Source organism: Myotis brandtii, unplaced genomic scaffold (genome assembly GCF_000412655.1).
Source record: "Myotis brandtii unplaced genomic scaffold, ASM41265v1 scaffold1031, whole genome shotgun sequence".
Classification (NCBI taxonomy): domain Eukaryota; kingdom Metazoa; phylum Chordata; class Mammalia; order Chiroptera; family Vespertilionidae; genus Myotis; species Myotis brandtii.
In genome coordinates this window covers 232,699-252,516 of record NW_005353465.1, presented here as the reverse complement: position 1 = coordinate 252,516, position 19,818 = coordinate 232,699, and the positions used below count along the sequence as shown (strand labels likewise).

General features: G+C 42.5%; 2 protein-coding genes across 10 annotated transcripts in view; both read right to left on the bottom strand.

Moving 5' to 3' along the window:
• The window catches only part of SUPT16H (SPT16 homolog, facilitates chromatin remodeling subunit), a 46,524-nt gene extending 32,438 nt beyond the window's left edge, over positions 1–14,086 (bottom strand). Inside the window, exons 1-2 of the mRNA XM_005856538.2 lie at positions 13,720–14,086; positions 798–890 (exon numbers count right to left, since the gene is read on the bottom strand). Coding sequence (XP_005856600.1) covers positions 798–890; positions 13,720–13,785 — 159 coding nt within the window. The 5' untranslated portion in view covers positions 13,786–14,086. The remainder of the gene's footprint in view (positions 1–797; positions 891–13,719) is intronic.
• An 806-nt stretch (positions 14,087–14,892) lies between these two features.
• CHD8 (chromodomain helicase DNA binding protein 8) overlaps positions 14,893–19,818 on the bottom strand; it is a 65,750-nt gene continuing 60,824 nt past the window's right edge. For 7 of the 9 annotated variants that reach the window (XM_005856535.2, XM_005856536.2, XM_005856532.2 and 4 more), the window contains exons 35-38: positions 19,154–19,267; positions 18,782–18,961; positions 18,273–18,389; positions 14,893–15,936 (exon numbers count right to left, since the gene is read on the bottom strand). In XM_005856535.2, the coding sequence (XP_005856597.1) occupies positions 15,364–15,936; positions 18,273–18,389; positions 18,782–18,961; positions 19,154–19,267 (984 nt within the window). In that variant the 3' untranslated portion in view covers positions 14,893–15,363. The remainder of the gene's footprint in view (positions 15,937–18,272; positions 18,390–18,781; positions 18,962–19,153; positions 19,268–19,818) is intronic. The other 2 variants (XM_005856537.2, XM_005856531.2) reach the window with 2 other exon arrangements.

Below are 19,818 nucleotides of genomic sequence, written 5' to 3'. Positions count from 1 at the left end.
TGGGATTTTGCCCAGCTGGCATGGCTCAGTGGTTGAGCGTCAACCTATGAACCAGGAGGTCAGGGTTCGATTCCCAGTTAGGGCACATGCTTGGATTGCAGGCCCAATCTCCAGTAGGGGGCGTGCAGGAGGCAGCCGATCAATGATTCTCATCATTGATGTTTCTCTCCTTTTCCCTTCCTCTATAAAATCAATAAAAATATGTTTAAAAAAGATGGGATTTTGAGCTGGGCAGACTGCTCAGCATGAAGACTTATTTCCGCTCCTTTCTTGCAACTAAGTATGGCCAACAGATTAAATTTTGGCCAATAAATTATAAGTAGAAGTATTCTGTAGGACTTCAAGCAAGTCTCCTTAAAAAGGGAAGGAGATAGCCAATTTTCTTCCCTTTCTCCATTCTTTTTGCTTGGGACGCAAATGTAATGACTGAAGCTCTAGCAATTTGTGTGTTATGAGCACAGGGCTAAACTCTATAAATGGTTGAGATGTGGAAAGAAAACTGGATCCCTGAAGACTATCCAAGAGAAAAAGAAATATTCTGTGTAATCCACTGTTCAGATTTTTTTGATATATAGTTAAATCTGTCCCAATTTATATACCTCTCTTTTTTCCTTATTTTCTGATCAGTGCTGTCTACTGAACTTTATGTGAAGATGAAAATATTCTCATCTGCTCTAATATGGCAGTCAGTATAGAGTACTTGAGATTTGGGACTGAGGAATTAAATTTTTACGTGGCAACTATACTGAACAGTGCAGTAGATGATTCAATGATAGTCAAGGCTAAGAACTGCTCACCTGTAAGGCAGTTGACTTGGCATAAACAATTTCTTCATCAACACCCACTGATACAACAATGGCATCAATGTTAGCATATTCATCTTCTCCTTTCTGAAAAGTAAAGAATAGGTAATTTGGTCATTTTCTTCTTACACCAGGCAAAATAGGAATAGTGACTTCAGTATTTACTTAACATGTATATAATTTTTTCCTAAGAGAACTTGCAAGTTTAAGAAATTCCATGTTTACTTGACAACTTCACAGTCATTGCTCTATGCAACTGTCACCACAATCTAGAACATTTTCACCTCCCCCAAACAAACCCATTAGCAATCATTATCCATCTCCCTCTAACTCATCTAATTTGTCTATTCTGGACATTTCATATAAATGCAATAATAAAACATGTGGCCTGTGTGTCTGGCTTCTTTTACTTAACATGCTCTCAAGGTTCATCCATGTTGTAGCAAGTTTCAGTACCTCCTCCTTTTTATTGTTCAATACAGTATTCTATTGTATATATGTATCATATTATATCCATTCATCAATTGCTACACATTTGGGTTATTCCTATTTTTTGGAGATTATAAATAATGCTGCTATGAACATTCATGTAAGTTTTAATGTGGAGCTATTTTTCCCGAGTATATGCTTAGGTGAGGAATTGCTGGGTCTTATGGTAACTGTTTAACTTTTTAAGGAACCACCAGACTATTTTCCAAAGTGATTACACCATTTTACATTCCCAACAAGCAATGTATGGGATTTCCAATTTCTTCACATACTAATATTGTTGTCTTTTTTACTATAGCCATCCAATAGATGTTATGTAGTATTTCATTGTAGTTTTGAGTTGCATTTCCCTAATGGCAAATGAATTGGGCATCTTTTCATGTGATTACTGACCATTTGTATACCTTTTTTGGAGAGGTGCCTATTCACATCCTTTGCCCATTCTGAAGTGGGTTATTACTGTATTATTAAATTGTAAGAGTTCTTTTTATATGCTAGAGATGTCTCTTATTGGATGATTTGCGAATTTTTAACACAGTGGGTTCTTTTCACTTTCGTAATGCTGCCCTTTGAAGCATAAATTTTTTAATTTTGAAGAAATCCAAATTATTTTCTTGTGCTTTAAAAAAAAATCCTTACCCGAGGATACATTTTAGAAAGAGGGAGAGAGGGAGGAAGGGGGAGAGAGAGAGAAAGGAGGAGAAGGAGAGGGAGAGGGAAAGAGAGAAGGGGAGAAACATTGATCGGTTGCCTCCAATTAGTACTCGACTGGGAATCAAAACCACAACCTAAGTATGTGCGCCCTGACCAGGTGTATGGCACGATGCTCTAACAACTGAGCAACCCAGCCAGGGCATTTTCTTATGCTTTTAAAAAAATATATTTTTATTGATTTCAGAGAGGAAGGGAGAGGGAAGGAGATAGAAACATCATAGATGAGAATCATGGATCGGCCGCCTCCTGGATGCCCCCTAGTGGGGATCCAGCCTGCGACCCAGGCATGTGCCCTTGACCGGAATTGAACCTGGGACCCTTCGGTCCACAGGCCGACGCTCTAACCACTGAGCAAAACAGGCCAGGGCTTCTTATGCTTTTGATGTCATATCTAAGAAGGCTTTACCTAACTCAAGGGCATACCTATACTTTTCTTCTATAGTAGTTTTATAGTTTAGCTCTTATATTCAGATCTATGATTCATTTTCAGTTGATTTTGTATATGGTGTGAGGAAGGGGCTTAACTTCATTCTGTTGCATGTGGATATGCAGTTGTTTCAGCACTGTAAGTTGAAAAGACTATTCTTTCCCCATTGAACTGTCTTGGCACCACTGTCAAATATCAAATGATGTAAACGTGAAGGTTTATTTCTGGATTCTCAATTCTATTCCATCGATCTACATGTCTATCCTTACACTAGTACCACATTGTTTTGGCTACTACAGCTTTGTAGTAAGTTTTGAAATTAGAGTTTACATGTGAGTCCTCTAACCATTAACTACCTCTGGACAGCAATATGAGCCCAAAGGACTGGTAATTGTTTGTGGGTTATAAGGTTAAACCTTCTTGACTTGGTAAAGTCAAGAAAAACATCTACTAAGACTCTTTTCCACATTTTAAGGGTTATGGCTGCCAAACAATCCAACAAAACATATAACTAAAAGAAGTTACCAGAAACTATTCAATCACCCATTGATTTGCAGTGAGAAAATGTTTTTCTTCAGGTTGCTCAAATTTTTGCTATGTACACTCCAAACTATCTATATAAAACCCTAACATGCAAATAGACCAAATGGCAGAACAACAAACAACCGGTCACTATGACATGCGCTGACCACCAGGGGGCGCACACGCAGAAAATGGCAGGTGTTGCCCTTGTTGGGATGGTGGAGTAGGTGAGCGAGGGGTGCCAGACCAAGGAGGGTCACTGGTTGCTGTCACTGGGGTGAGCCTCTGGTGGTTACTGAAAATTCTTTACTCCCATGCACTGTGGTCCTGCTCGGTGCTCGCACCTGCTGCTGGCACCAGCCCCACTCGTACCTGCTGCCGGCCCTGATCACCCCTTAGGGCTTCTCCACCTCCCCCTGCTCCTGAAGGGCGTTCGGAGCCAGCAGCCGCCTCTCACACCCACTGCTGGCACTGGCCCCAATTGCTGTGTCATCAGTGGGGTCAGCAGGTGAAAGCGGGGCTGGTGCCGTCAGTGCGTGGGAGTGGGGCTGCCAGCAGACAGACCAGGGGCCATGGCGGGGGCACGGAGGATGGGCCGAGACCTGCCTCTGTGCCCACCACAACCTCGCAGCCCACAGTTCCTTTCATCGTGAATGAATTCATGCACTGGGCCCCTAGTTTGTTAATAAACATGGATTTTGTGTAATATTACTGCTACCTTGATAACCTCCCAAAATTAGTAACAGGCACTCCCCTATATTTAATGCTCATGTGTTTTAGATATTAAAAAAACCACTGAAATCAAACAGAAAGTCCCTTTTAGTATTTTTTGATATTTAGTTGAGTCAAAAATTTCAACAAAGAAAAAGGCATCAACATGTACAAAAATTCAAAATACACAGTGATTCATTTTTTAAAGTGTAGAGTATAATCACATGACTTAATTATTAATAATATGGGAAAATCATCCAAAGGAACCTAAATACAATTAAAAGTAGGCAGAGAAAAAAAAAAAAAAAGACCCACACATTCAGCTTTTTTTGATAGAGAAAACAAACCCAAAAATCTCAAGGATTTCAACTCATATACTAGTAAAATGTGCAGTTTTCCACTGCTGATTAAAAAAGGTAAGAGGATGGTCTGGATGGCATGATTCAGTGGTTGAGTGTCAACCTATAAACCAGGAGGTCACAGTTCAATTCCCAGTCAGGGCTTTTGCCTGGGTTGTGGGCTTGATCCCCAGTGGGGGGCGTGCAGGAGGCAGCTGATCAATGATTCTCTCTCATCATTGATGTTTCTATCTCTCTCTCCCTCCTCCTTCCTCTCTGAAATCAATAAAAAGAAACACACACACACACATCCTATATAATAAAAGCCTAACATGCAAATTGTCCCTTTGACCCCTCGCAATGAAATGCGCTGACCACCAAGGGCAGCATGGAACATGGCGGGCATTGGCGACGCAGCACTGACAGCGGGTGGCAGTGGAGGCACTGCTGGTCCCAATGGGCCCTGACAAGAGCGGGACCATGGCGGGATGGTGGAGCAGGTGAGTGGGCGGTGCCAGGCCAAGGTGGGTGCAAGCAGGGCCCGATCGCCGGGCAGATGGCGACGAGCGGTGGGCTCCCAGGAGCTGAGGGAGCCCAGCAGGGGCCCAATGACTCAGCAGAGGGGGGCGTGCAGGGGCCTGGGAGCCCAGGGCCCAGAGGTCAGCTGGGACCTGCCCTTCTATGCCAGACGCTTGCGCTTCGATCTCTGGCCAGGCCTAGGGACTACACCCGTGCATGAATTTCATGCACTGGGCCTCTAGAGTGTGTGTGTGTGCGTGTGTGTGTGTGTGTGTGTGTGTGTGTATAATTTTTTTTTTAAAAAGGTAAGAGGATGAATCCTAATTTCTCTTGGAACCAGTTGCTCTGACCATATATTCTTGGTTGAGTCTTTATAAAAATGAATGCGCTCTAACCCCAGAAGAAATATAATAACACCAGAATTTAAGATATCAAAAATAATACTAGTAAATTTGGATAAAATTTTTCTTAAAATGTGACTCAATGAAAAAGATTACAATCAAACCAAATATTTTAACAGCAAAATCCAGAAGAGTACTTTTTATTTTCAAACTCTTTGAGGAGTACAAATGCCTTATATAGATTACATTTAAAAAGTCTAAAATTGGTCCCAACCAGTTTTCTCAGTGGATAGCATGTCAGCCCATGGACTGAAGGGTCCCAGGTTCGATTCTGGTCAAGGGCATGTACCTCGGCTGCAGGTTTGATCCCCAGCCCTGGTCAAGGCACGTGCAGGTGGCAACCAATTGATGTTTCTGTCTCTCCCCCTTCCCTTCTACTCTAAAAATCAATGGAAAAACATCCTTGGGTGAGGATTAACAACAATAGTAACAAAAAACAAGAAAAGTCTGAAATTGTGGGAGATTTTAAATAATCTTGTGAAACTCACACGATAAGCTATATACAATACTAAAATATTTTGATTAAGTAATATCTGGAATTCGTTTTGAAATACTGGAGTGGAGGGGGCTAGTTTTTTGTGTGTGTGTTTTTAAAGTGCCAGGCTAGCATAGCAGCCCCTTGCCCCTGGACCGGCCCCACAGCCAGCTACAAATGCCAGCCTGGCTATTTGAGGGGGTTGGGGCTCAATTCTGTGCTGCTTACAAGGTCCCCAATTCCTAACCTGTTCTCTCCTGCTTATGCTGGTCTTCAGGACTTAGACTGGAGCCCTTGTTAAATCTGGACTTGCAACCCCTATGCTCCTCTCTGTAGATGAATTATCTTGCAGCAGTGACCCCCTGGTATGCATAGCTTCTCAACATCTACCAAATCTTTTCTGTCTCCAAATTCTGACACCTTCCAATCTGTCTGTTCCACTTCACATCCAAGTCAGACTGTTTTGGAAGAGGAAATGGACAGAGTGGTTAAGTGACTAAGCAGAGCTGGGATAGCAACACCCTAAGTGCTTGACAAGTATTCTCACTGGGACGATACTGATGATAAATATGCATATCTCATAGAGCCCCAAGGGGCTCAGATTCAGGAGGCACCAAGTATCAAGGAAGGGAGATAGGATATATTGTACATGGATGAGCTCAAGGCTAAAAACAGGTCTGGTCAGAGAAGGACCCCAGTTCTTGGAAACCCTGACATAATCCCTAATCTCTCCACAAAAAGACTTACTTTATTCTCTGAAGAAATGAACTCAGAAAGCTCTAGACTCAGATAGTAGGCCCAGCGGAAGGAAAGTGCAAAATGTTGGGGAATTAAACAAAAGTCTGCATTTTGAATGACAATTGGGGAAAAAATGCCCAAGGAAAAGAATTAGAAGATTTTTTTCTCTGTGCATCTTCATTGAATTTAGAGAAAACACTTCAGACACTGACATTTGTGGGTCCTCCATTGACTGAGCCAGCCTATTCACTCTAGAATAACCCCAAGTCGAGAGGCTCCATTCACGCAGAGCTTCCAGTTTCGTATTGCCTTTTTCTTTATATGGATGAATATAGCCAAGCCTCATTTTGATTTTTGCGACAGGGAATAGAATCAGATCAGCCTTCCCAAAATACTGTAAGCTTGAAGACTGACAATAATAGCTTCAATTCTGACAATCCTGAGTGATATTCAACCTCGAATTTTATACCCACTGAACTGTATTATTAACAAAAAGTAGAGACAAAACTTTTTAAGACATACAAGGGCTCAAGAAATATGTATTTTCTGTATCCTTTCTTAAGAACCTCTTAGAGAAAATGCTCTTAACAAAATAGAGAAAACTCAAGACATGGGCTATAGGATATAGGGCACTCAACATTGGGAAGTCCCAAGGTTCAATAGGCCTGGAGAGCAACCTATCCACATAGAACAGTATAATGTAAGGTTGAAGGGTGGGGTAGGTGGTGGTGGTAGTACTTAAAAAACAAACAGAGAATTAATAAAATGTCTGAAGAGTGCAAGAATTTTAGAATGATTGATGAGATTATAACAGACCCACAGGAAAAAAATTAGGGCTGAGGACACTTAAAAAGGGAGAAAAATTGAGGCAATCATGAACGCCAGGAAAAATAAAAACCATAGCAGAAAAGGGAAGGTAACTGTTCTGTTATTTCACCCACCAGTGAAACTATTTACATGAGCATTAACTATGTAAACTACTAATTTTATTAAAAACTATGAAAAAAAACTTATAGAGGGGTGAATGTGAGATAAAGCAAGTGTAATAAAATGCTAATTGTATAATCTAGGTGGTTCGTATATGGGTACAGGCAGTCCTTGGGTTATGTTGGACTCGATGTACGTCGTCTCATGGTTTCATGGTTTCGTGACCATCTCCCATTTATTTATAAAAAAAAAAAGTTCCCCCATTTTGATGTATGTACATATGTGCTTTATGTTTTTTATTATTTATTTACCACAAGTAAAGGTCAGGAATCGTTATCTTTCTTTTAAGTTTTTTTTACTGTTTCACTTCATTACTGCTGTGTATGTGCTCCATGTGAGTGACGTAGGTGCTTATGTAGGTGTGTTCTGACTTACAGTGAATATCACGTTACGTCGTGCAGTAGGAATGGATCTCCGACATGGACCTACTGTATTTAGTGTAGAATTCTTTTACCTTTCTGAATGTTTAAAATCTTTAATAACAATGTATTAAGAAGAAATTTTAAGTGTCAGGAGGTAGAAGAAAGTTAAAATAGGTGTGATGGCATAAAAAATTAAATTTAAATCCTAATTTACCAAAACAGTTAATATGAAAAATAGACAAACCAAGAACTAACAGTATATAGATATTAGTTCAAAATATGAAAGAGAACTAAAAGTGGTTGTTTCTGGGGCAGGTAACTTTTTTTGTTGTTGTTAATCCTCACTGAAGGATATTTATCTATTGATTTTCAGAGAGTAGGAAGAAGGGAGGGAGGGAGGAAGGGAGGAGAGAGAAACATTAATGAAAGACACTGATTGATTGCCTCCTGAATGTGCTCCCACCAGGGCAGGAGGGGTTAGGGGGGCGTCGAACCTGCAACCTGGGTATGTGCCCTTGACTGGGAATCGAACCCAAGACCTGCGGGATGATGCTCTAACTGCTGAGAATGGCATGGGCAGGTTACTTTTTAAAAAGGCTTTTAAAACCATTTGCTTTTTTCAAGCCTATGTATTACTTGATTAAAATAATTTTTAGAATGCAAGTTAATAATATAGGGGGTTAGGAACCAGCAACAATTGTGCAGTATCTGAATGATAAAAGTTGGGGAAATATTGCAGGGCACAAGAACAACTACCTTCCTTTGAACCAATTAGGTATTGCATTAAAAGAGGAAACACTTTGAAGTTTCTGGTGATAGCTGGGATACCCACATAATTTATCATCCAAACGGAGACAATTTCGAGAATAAAAAACAACAACGGTATACCATTAATAATTATAGAGGGGCTCAGCTGGCATGGCTCAGTGGTTGAGCGTTGATCTACGAGCCATGAGGTCACAGTTCAACTCCCAGCTAGGGCACATCCCCAGGGTGGGGTGTGCAGGGGCAGCTGATCAATCATTCTCTCTCATCTTTGATATTTCTATGTCTTTCTACCTCTCCCTTTCTCTCTGAAATAAAAAATATACATTTAAAAATAATTACACAGGGGCAGAGGTGGATAGCTTCAGGAAAGGTAGGACTTCCGGTCATCCTAAGTATAGCCTGGGAAAAATCTTTTCAAACCAAGAAAGGGAGGCATGTAAGCTCAGAAATAATCACCATCGTTCACTGGATGCCTACGCTATGCCAGGCACTAATTATACTTGGTAATAGGGATAAAAAAATAAACATAAAAAAGTAGATAACAGAGTAGACTATAAAAGCTGAGTAAGCAAGAATAAACGAATCCCAACCTGTCCAGGCATTTACTTCCTTCTTTACCCCTCTTTAAGAGACCAAAGCATTATTTAAACCTTTCCCTATTTCCCTCCAGAGATAAAGAAACCATAAGAACTGAGATGAACATTATCTGGGAGAAAGTAGTATGGGGCCCTGACCAGTTTGGCTCAGTGGATAGAGTGTCGGCCTGCGGAATCAAGGGTCCCAGGTTCGATTCCAGTCAAGGGCATGTACCTTGGTTGCGTGCACATACCCAGTGGGGAGTGTGCAGAAGGCAGCTGATTGATGTTTCTAACTCTCTAACCCTCTCCCTTCCTCTCTGTAAAAAAATCAATAAAATATATATTTTTTAAAAGTAGTATGGGAATTGCCTATATTTCTTAAGTCACAGGAGATAACTGCCTAGTCTTGGAAAGCAATCTGGAGCAAAAAATATTTATCCATGACAAAAAATCAGCAGAGCCAGAGAGCAGCACTCAGGAGAAGCACTGATACTACAGGTTAGTTTTCTCCAAGGGCAAAAATTTTCTTTTTAAGGTTGGAGCCTCAATCCTGATAGGTTGAGTCACATAAATTAATGCATTGGATCAGCATTCCTTTTGAAAACAGCTGGTGTTTTCCCAGCAGGAGTGGTTCAGTTGGTTAAGCGTCTCTAATCCCATGAACCAAAAGGTCACCTGTTTGATTCCTGGTCAGGGCACATGCCTGGGTTGTAGGCTTGATCCCAGTAGGCAGCTGATTGATTTTTCTCACATCAATGTTTCTTTCTCCCTCCCTCTCCCTCTCAAATAAATAAATATATATTCAAAAAAGAAAACAGCTGCTATTTTGACATTTTACGGAATTCTTTTGGGATAAAAGGAAGATGACTAAAGTCCAGTTTCACTTATAACAGGATGTCCTAATAGGCAGGTCTCAAATGAATTATAGTTGTACCTGAATATTGTATCCTTCAGTTCTCAAAGGGGCCAAGACCCCAAAATGATGGGAACCTCTCCCCTTGTATCACATGCAGTACTAATCCCATTACTTGGTTAAAAATAATTACAATCATGAAATGGTTGGGAAGCCCTGAATAAGGACCTAGTAAGTATAAGAGGACAGAGGAGAAAACCACTGCCCCTCTCATGACCTACCACTAACATCCAGAGTTTCCTATTGCAAAAATACAAAGGTGCTGCAAACCTTTTCTGTTTGTAGCAGGTCTAATTGATATATATAAAAGCCTAAGCAACCGGACGACCGGCCAGTAGCTATGATGTGCACCATCCTGATGGTCCACCAGCCCGGCAGCAGACACTCACTCCTTCAGTAGTCCTACAGGTCCAATCTCTGAACAGGCCAGGCACCGATGGACCAGTGCCACCGGCACAATCCTTACAGCACCGCCGGCCTCCGGGTACCATGGCCGCTTCCCCCCCCCAGATGCTCCATAAGAAATGATATGAAAGCAGCCTCCAGGTGGCTCACGACAACCGGTGCAAAGGTCAGCGGGACAGATCCCGATCCTGGGCTGGTATGGGCATCCCAATGCCCGCCCAGAGGGCTGATTGCTTTCCAGCCCCCCACCCCCCTTGGGACGGGCACCAGACGCAGGGCTCACGGCTGGTGAGCGCCACTGCAGAGGTGCAAGCCTCTCCCGATCAGGACTGACTGGGTGCGAGCCCACAGCAGGCGCAGCAGGGCTGGGATGAGTGGGAGCAGCAGGCAGGGGCGGCAGGTGGTGTTGGACATGCACAATCCCCGCAGGCCACGCTAAGGGACCCCACCAGTGCACGAATTCATGCACCAGGCCTCTAGTTTTAAAATAAGAGGCAGGACTGGACTAGACTCAAACATCCCAGAGTCATAAAACAAGTTCTAGTCACTATGAAGGTCTCCTGTTGGATTTTTGGCAGAGCCTATTTTCTCAGGTATGAGATTTAATGTTTTAAAAATTTCTACTCAATTAAAAGTGTGCGACACTGCAATTGTTTTTAGGACATAAGTTATGAAATCTGTTAAGTAAGAAATATATCTTATTTGCAGTAGCTTCACAATATATATCTAACCCAAACTCAACTTGCAGATAGGTGAAATTAGGACCCACATTAGCTCCCATTTGTTTTTTTTAAAAAAGGAGAGGGGGCAGTCATAGCTTTCTGGTTTTCTACAATTCTATGTAGTTGAAGAGAGTTTGATCTACTTTGTGTTAGCTTGTGCAACCACACAGTTCTGAAAGGCTTATGCTTAAAGGTATCTAAGACTAAAAAGTGGATGTGGAACACAAGCTAACTTCTCAGTTATCTATATATATAAAAGCCTAAGCGACGGTTACAACCAAACAACCGGTCACTATAACGCACACTGACCACCAGGGGGCAGACGCTCAATGCAGGAGCTGCCCCCTGGTGGTCAGTGCACTCCCATAGCCAACCTCCCTCAGCCAGCCAACCTCCTGTGGTCCCTCCCTCTAGCCAGCAGGCCCCAATCGCCTGATAAGGGGCTGAGCCCTGGGCTGGAACGGGAAACTGGGGATGGGTGGCTGCAGACGCGGCCCCTTTCCCAGGGGGGCCAAGGACCAGCTCCATCCTCGGGACCAGCGGCCAACTTCCCATGCCCTGTTCCTTCCCCTGGCCGGCAGGCCCTGATCAGCCCGCCACCCACCTGCCACGATGGCGGCGAGGGAAGGAGTGGGGGAGGTGGGAAACTGCACCGGTACCGGATCAGCGTTCGGCGTCCGTTCCTTCCGTGCCTGGCCCAGCGACCACTGCCTCCTCTCCCGACCCTGCAGGAACCTTTGGGCCCTGATAGGCCCTGATTGCCGGCCAGGCCTAGGGACCCACCCCTGCACGAATTTTGTGAACTGGGCCTCTGGTTTTTGTCATAATAGAGGTCTGAAGATGAGAGCTGACAACACAGGTTTGGGAGTTATATAGTTAACTTCAAGTTCTTCTCTTATTTCAATGCCAGTTTTCTTAAAGGAAAAAGTGCAAACAAACCAAATATAGCATGCACCTACATATTTCACTCTTTCTGGACAGCTAAGAGAATAAATAACCAGAAATTATCCCATAAACTATGATCTCTGCTTAAGCAGAGCAGAATGAAAGCACTCTACTAGAAAGACTGTGCATACAGAAATTCTACAGGTAGGTTCTGAGCATAGTTATTAAAATGTAATTATAAAAAAGAAAGTAAATTTGAGTAAGCTTTTATAATAAGCCATAAATTTTGCTATTGAGTAATTTTTATGACTTGGCTCAACTTTATAATGCCAGGGTCTTATCAACATCTAACAATCCCCTTTTCAAATGATGTCATTAGCTAAATAGGAGGGCCAACATAAATTTTAATTATTTTTGAGAAACAAAAAATGGGGGCCATCAAATGAACTTTCATGGATTTAAAGACTATCACTTGAGATTAAGTTTGCCAATTTGTCTTCAGGCCCCAAGTTTTTCCTAGTTTCATGCTTTGCATTTAATTACCACATAGGGGAATGGTTAGGTCTAAATTAATCTGTTTTCATGAATGGCTTCGAGAGGATGAATAATTTGATAAAGTCTGAATTACCCAGACTAGAAACAACCTCCACATCAAAGGTATATGATTGTAGGGTCTAGGGGGGAAAAGAAGGGCTTTTGATTGTTATCAGCACATTAACACGTATTAATCTTTAAAAGTTATCGGGACCTTTACAGTTTTTCTAACATGCATCATGTTCAAATTTTAAAAGATGACATTTGTTAAAAACTAACCAACAAAAAATTTTAAAAATAAATTTTATGTTCAAGACTTGTCTAGCATAGAGTCCTTATTTTTGCTTTTCATAAAATGTAACTTTTATGAAAATTATCTAATTTTATTTTATTTTCAATTACCTAATGCATTTCTCCTCAAAAGAAGAAACATGCACAGGAATCTTTAATGTGAATGGCAGGGAAATGATCAATTTTAATAGTTTGGTTTTTAGTAGAGGATCAATTTGGAAGGCAACTTACAATGCTGAAATCAGAACTGAACATTTTTTGCCAGGACGTTTTTCAGGTTTTAAAAGTCTTTATTAGCTTATCTTCCCTGGATGACAGAGTTCAGAGGCCAGGCTTAATCTAGACAGCTCAGGCTGCACCACAGGATGCAACCAAATGTTTGAATTGACAAATTACTTTCATAAGAATAAATTTTAACAGTGAAGGTTTTTCAAGCAACAAAACTGCCCAATCTTTAAAAGACTGGGAATTGCAACAGCTCTTTTCTGTAAACGTGCCCTGGACACTCTACCAAGGGGGAAAACTAATCAGGTTTCATGCATCACATCGTTTTTTGTATTACTAATGCCTGCAGGTTTTCTGTTACCCACGGCAGGGCCTAGAACATGAGGCGGTTGCAGGTAAACAGCATTTGTGGAACTGTAGCAAAAGGCCCGCAAAGAATAAACGCGAAGAGCCCGATTCACATCCTCCTCGCCCCTCTGTCCATCCTTTACGAAGACTGTTGAGATTCTGGCGGGACCGGGGCAGAATACTCTGGTTCGGAAAGGACAGAGCGAGTGCGTGGGTGTGTGTGAACACTGCAGGAGGGGGCGGCCAGACGTGGTCACGGAGTGGGAGGGAATGATGATGCAAGCCTCTTCTAGGGCGGGAAGAAACTACGAGAGGTGGCTGTTATGCATGACCCGGGCCGGCACGCGGAGAAGATGGTGGTGGCCGCAGGGTGACTGCGGGGGATTCCCTGTTACGGGGCAGCGCTCGGGGCCGCCTGAGGTGAATGCTCCTGGAGCAACTAAAGGGGCGCGACACTGAAACCGGGATTTCTCGAAGGAAAGAGAAAAAAGGGCGCCGAGAAACGGGGTTATTATGGGATGTAAAAGAGGGGCTCCCTAGGGGAAATTACGGGATCTATCTCACCCGCCAATTGCTGTACAGTCTCTTCACTCGCCGGTAATAAGCATCTTTATCCAGAGTCACAGCCATAGCCACAGACGCCGCTCCTCCTCGGGTCCCGAGATTCACGCGAGGTCCCGGCTCCACCACCCGCTCTCGGCCCCGGAATCCCGCACTCTCCCAGTGACCCGGAAGTGTTGACCTCAAAGATGCCCTTTCCGCTTCCGGGTCCCGACAGCACTGGGTTTTGCTTTTTTAAAAAAATCCTCCCTCGGGAGGTTAATAGGAAGAAGGAAGTGTGGGGAAACCAACAAAATGTGCAAAGTCTAGATTTTCGCGGGATTTTGTTAACTTAGTAACCGCACGCTAGTCGACGTCATCACGTGACGCTCTGCCTCCGCCCTTACTCCCCGCCGGGCTGCAGTTCCCAGGAGCTCCGAGCTTTCGCCGAGGCGCCGGCTGGGGAAAGCTAAGGGGGCGGGAGGCCTGACGCGCTGGCCCCGCCCCTCGCAAGCTGCCGCGCGCGGGTGGAACGGCCCCACCCATTGGCAAAGGAAGGGGAAGCAGAAAGAGCGGGATCTGGCGTGGGAGTGGTACGTTCCGCTCCTAGAAATGGTGGGGAAGCAAACGTCTCTGCTGCTCCAGGGCTGGAAAAACCTTCGCTGTCAGGACGCTGGGTCAGGGTCTCCAGGAAGGCGAGGAGAGCTCAAATCAGGGAGAGGGAGCCCACCCTCCCAATGAAACTACCACACCAGTTATGGGGTAAGGACAGAAGGGGGGAAATGCCCAGGCTTCATCTGAGCGCTGGAATGGCAGGGGAAGGGTTGTAGGAAACAAATGGCTTAAGAGGATTCAGCCCCATACCCGGCCCAGAGTCCTGACAAACTCTTGCCAGTCTCCTAGCAGCAGTTTAGTGACACCACTTCAGGCTTCCCTAAAGCAGTTACTTAATTTGAAACAAAAGTTTCGTGATTCTTGCCAAAATTCTTCCATCTCTTCTCAGAACTTGGAGTTTGAATATGGAACATTTTGCCTACTATTTAGCTTAATCCCCTTGCCTTTAGCAAACTGGACAGCCTACACTTATCTATAACCTTTAATGGAGTACAAATGACTGCCCTATCCAACTTAACTTGCATGAACAGTAATGGACTTTCGGAAAGTGGTGCTGAAATTACCCATCATGAACAGCAATACTTAAAATTAATATTTATATTGGATTTGAGCAGATGTAGAACAAGGGAAGAGTGGGAAAGGATTAACTTAAATTTATTAATGCCAAGGGAAGGAAGGTAACAGTTCCTGACCCTCCCGCTGTATCCACAGTTCAGCCAGGAACAGGCTCTGCCAGAGGCTAGGGCCAGCGCTACATAGTCTGTGGTTAATGGAGGTTTCTAGGGAGGGGTGAGCACCTCAGCTGCTCTAGTCTCCTTTTCTTCCCCAGAAATGAGGAAGTGTTCGTGTATTATTTAAGGAGTTCCCCTGCCCACCCAATCCGCTCAAATTTGGAAGCAATTAGGTATAAGTTTTCTTTTTCCTTTCACCTCCTCGAGTGGGAGTCTTGGGTTTCCCCACATCTCCCCTGCCCCTCCCATTTTTCCATAGTCCAAGGGCCAGAGTAAATGAAAATACAGCAGCCACCCAAGCAATGGGGACCAAGCTGAGGCTTCAGTCATCCGCATCTTCGCTGGAGTCTGAGTTGGCTGGCATCATAGGATCATCAATGAGTGAGAAGTCCCTTTCTGAGCTATCATAGCCCTGAGATAAATCATCATCATCATCTTCATCCTCATCGTCCTCATTGTCCTCAGGTTGCAGTGATGGCAACCTCAAGGCAGTACCAGAGGTGGTAGAGGCTGGTGAAGAAGGATAACCAGTGGCTCTCAGGCCTGGATGGTGATGGTGATGATGGTGGGGGTGGGGGTGGGGGTGGTGGTGGTGGTGATGAAGCATGGTGCTGGAGTCTACATGAGGGGATGATGTTGCACCACCCATCACAAACGGCATAAAAGGCAAGGATGCAGAAGCAGCACTGCTATGGCCCAGAGATGACACAGACTGCAGACCACTACTGCTGTGCTGGAAGGTATTGTGCAGAGACAGGGAGCCAGTGCCTCCACCCTGCATCAGGGCCATCATCTTAGAAAGGTCTGGTCGCATCCTACGGGCTCGCTTCTTACTGTTGTCTGGTGCAATAGGCCCTGGCAAAACCCGATTGAATACAGTTTCAGCATGGTGACTCTGCAAGGAAGAACAAAAAAAGACAGTAAAAAGAAGGGGAAAAAATGAAACAAAAGTAAACAGTTATAGGAGCAAATGCTGGAAGTAGTTGGTTGAAGCATTCTGATGCTAAGATCAAAGATTTCTTACTGACTCATGCCCAGAGTTTTGCTTTTTTCCCCATGAGTACGTTGTACTTTTACTCTGACCAACTACTTCACAAATGCTTACCTTGGTTAATGAGGTGTCTGAGTAAGACACTGAATCAATACTTGTACAGTATACTTTACTGACAGCAGTTTGTTCACATGATCTTACCATGTGAAGTGCTCACAACTGTGCTGATATTTACGATACTATCCTTCATCAGATCAGAGTGGGTAAACCAAAGAGAGGTCAGGTTACACTTTTGGATGTCTACAACACCAAAAAGATTGTGGCTAGCTCCTCACCAAATGTAATACATTTCTCACAATGATAAAAGCTTACGTATCTGCTGAATTTTAAATTGCTTCTTTCTTTTTTTAAAAAAATATATTTTATTGATTTTTTACAGAGAGAAAGGGAGAGGGATAGAGAGCCAGAAACATCAATGAGAGAGAAACATCGATTCAGCTGCCTCCTGCACACTCCCCACTGGGTATGTGCCCGCAACCAAGGTACATGCCCCCGACCAGAATCGAACCTGGGACCCTTGAGTCCGCAGGCCGACGCTCTATCCACTGAGCCAAACCGGTTAGGGCTAAATTGCTTCTTTCAAATGTTCTGACTAAATTTTGGTTAAGTTCACTGGTGCTGGAAATTATTACTTTTAATGCCTCTGCTTTGCTAGACATGTATAATACTGGGTAAACAGTCACTGAATTCAGACAATGGGTATCTGTGTCTTTGGACATTGCCCAATCTAAGCCTACCATCTCACACATGAGAACATACCTTTCTATCTTACAAACATCTCAGAACTCTATTTGTAAAGACTTTTAAAATATTATAACAGCACCTAAACTTCAATAATAAAGTATGTAGTGCTAGACACAGTGATCAATTCTATATAAGAATTCTGTACTAGTCATAATTTTCTATGATTCTTTCTTTCTTAGAGTTATCAATAGACTATAAAGAATTAGCAGAAGTAGTTGAGGTAACACTAAAGGCTTTTTTTTACAGGCTGCTCTACAATGATAAATTCAAGACAGAGAAGGTACCAGCCTTCTAGCCATCAGCCTCTCATATCAACTATTCTGCCTATTACCCACTTGGTCCCATGGAGACTAAGAGGAAAAATGAAAACATTATTTTATATGAAACAAAATATTTATATGAAACTATTTATATGCAACACTTTCACCAAAATAAGCCTCATAAATAAATATATATTATATGCAAAATAATGTTATAAGAATTTGTTAAATACAAAAGATATTGTTCATTTAGAAATCAATTTTGTTAAGAGAAATCATGTAAAAAGATGTAAAATGATCAAATGAGTAATGATTAAATAAAGTGAGTATGCAAAAGTGCTAATCCATTATAAATGCTTACCAAACCAAACCATGATTTTTATCTGTTTAAAAAATACAACTATTGCCCGGCCAGCATGGCTCAGTGGTTATCAACCTATGAAATGGGAGGTCATGGTTCGATTCCCAGTCAGGCTCGGCATGTGGAAGGCAGCCAATCGATGACTCTCTCATCAATGATGTTTCTGTCCCTCTTTCCCTCCTTGAAATCAATAACAATATATTAAAAAAAAATACAACTATTACCCAAAGTAAGAAAAACACAGCCAAGAGAAACTTTTGCAGTTTTATATTGGTGGAAAGGATATGAGTACTTAATCCAGAAGGTCTGTAACCATGATAAAACACATAATAATTATTAAATAATAACCTACTGAATTACTGGCATATTATTAGTGATTCTCAACCCAAACCCCATGACTGTTTTCCTTAGTAGGCCCCAAATCACTTCTAAAATATATAGAATCATAAAACTTTTAGAAATTATGTGGTCCAAACCTCTCTTTTCAGGCAGGCTGTGCAAAAAGAAAAGATTAAAGGATTTGCCAAAAACCCCTTAGTAGAAGAGTAGGATAAGGCTTTAAATGCTCTAACACATCTTACTAATTCTTATATTTTAATATGCTTAAAGTGCTGAAATTAGTTTTTAGAATTTTATGCTTTTCTAGAGATAACGATGCCATCAGGACTATAAAAATACCAATAAAATTACTCTGGCTTCCTTATTGGTGAAGACACATTTTCTCTGACACACATTGGAAAAAAGATAAATAGCATTAAATTTCTCCAGTCACATCTAGTGTGGGAATAGAGCGGTAATGCCTCAGTCTCACTTACCTTTTTTCCATTCCTAGAGTTGGGGGTCTGTACTGGTTCCATTCCCAAACAGTTCAATTCTACCTTATTATTTTTTTTACATCTCTGCCACTTTTGTTTTCTGCGATCCTCCATATACTGCAATAGAAAAGCATCAGTTATCCCAGAGGAGTAAAAATCTGCTCTAGAGTAATTACTAAGGTATTAGTGTCTAGTTTGACAGTAAGTGCTTATTGCATGGATAAACAGATTAGTCCTAGTGGAAAACGGCAATGAAGTAGATCTCTCCAGAAATTTTAGGTGGTTATATAATAATTTGATAGCAAATACTTGCCTAGCAATTTAACAGGTGCTTTAACATTATTTTATTTTTGATCCTTACAACTCTGTAAGGTAGGATGACTGGTAGGTACTACACCTATTTTAAAGATGCAGAAACAATGACATAATATGGCATGCTTCCTCCGTCTCACACATCTTAAAAATCAAGGGAATGGTTTTAAATCTTGCTGGATGGAACTGCCACTCACCGCTAGAAATCGGGGATCGACAGCGAACTCTGGATGACCCTGTAACCACATCTCCAGTTCAGCCCGGCGAGGGGCATCCTCACCCACCAGCAAAGTACCATCCACCTTATTGATGACAGGGATCCGAGTCTCCAGGTCCACATCAAGGTGATTAGGCTCTTCCATGCACTCCACCTCCAGCTGCAAACCCAGAATCCACCCCCATGAGCACATACTCTTCTTTGGGGCAGGAAGGGAGGGGGAGCAGAGCCAATGGTAGCCATAAAATAACTCTAACATCTTCTAGTCCCTCAATCCCAAGTGCCTTCACCATTACTGAGAATAAAAAGCTCTTATCTAATCAACTTGTTAAAGACTTTCTCTACCACTCACCTCAACTAGCTTCTTTCTGTTCCCCTTCTTCTTATGAAACAGAGGATGTCCATCTCCCATTACTCCATTAGCCATCAACTTGTGCTTCTGGAATGTTAGCTTCAATCCTTCCTCCTAGTAAGACAACCCACCAACCCAAGATGTCAATTGGCACATGTTTTTAAAATAAGGATTAAGCTTTGGGGGACTTGGGGTAGAGCAGGGGTCCTCAAACTTTTTAAACAGGGGGCCAGTTCACTGTCCCTCAGACCGTTGGAGGGCCAGACTATAGTTTAAAAAAACAACTATGAACAAATTCCTATGCACACTGCACATATCTTATTTTGAAGTAAAAAAAACAAAACGGGAACAAATACAATATTTGTATTTGCATGTGGCCTGCGGGCCGTAGTTTGAGGACCCCTGGGGTAGAGTCATCTTCTGACTCAATGATAGTGAAAAGGCCATTGCACCAAAGGGTAGAAACTAGAAATATAACAAAATGTATATGCTTTTGCTTGATTTCAGAGAGGAAGAAGGAGAGAGGGATAGAAACATCAATGATGAGAGAGAATCACTGATCGGCTGCCTCCTGCATACCCTCTACTGGGGATCGAGCTTGCAATCCTGAGCATGTGCCCTGACCAGGAATCGAACTGGAGACCTCTTGGTTCATGGATCAATGA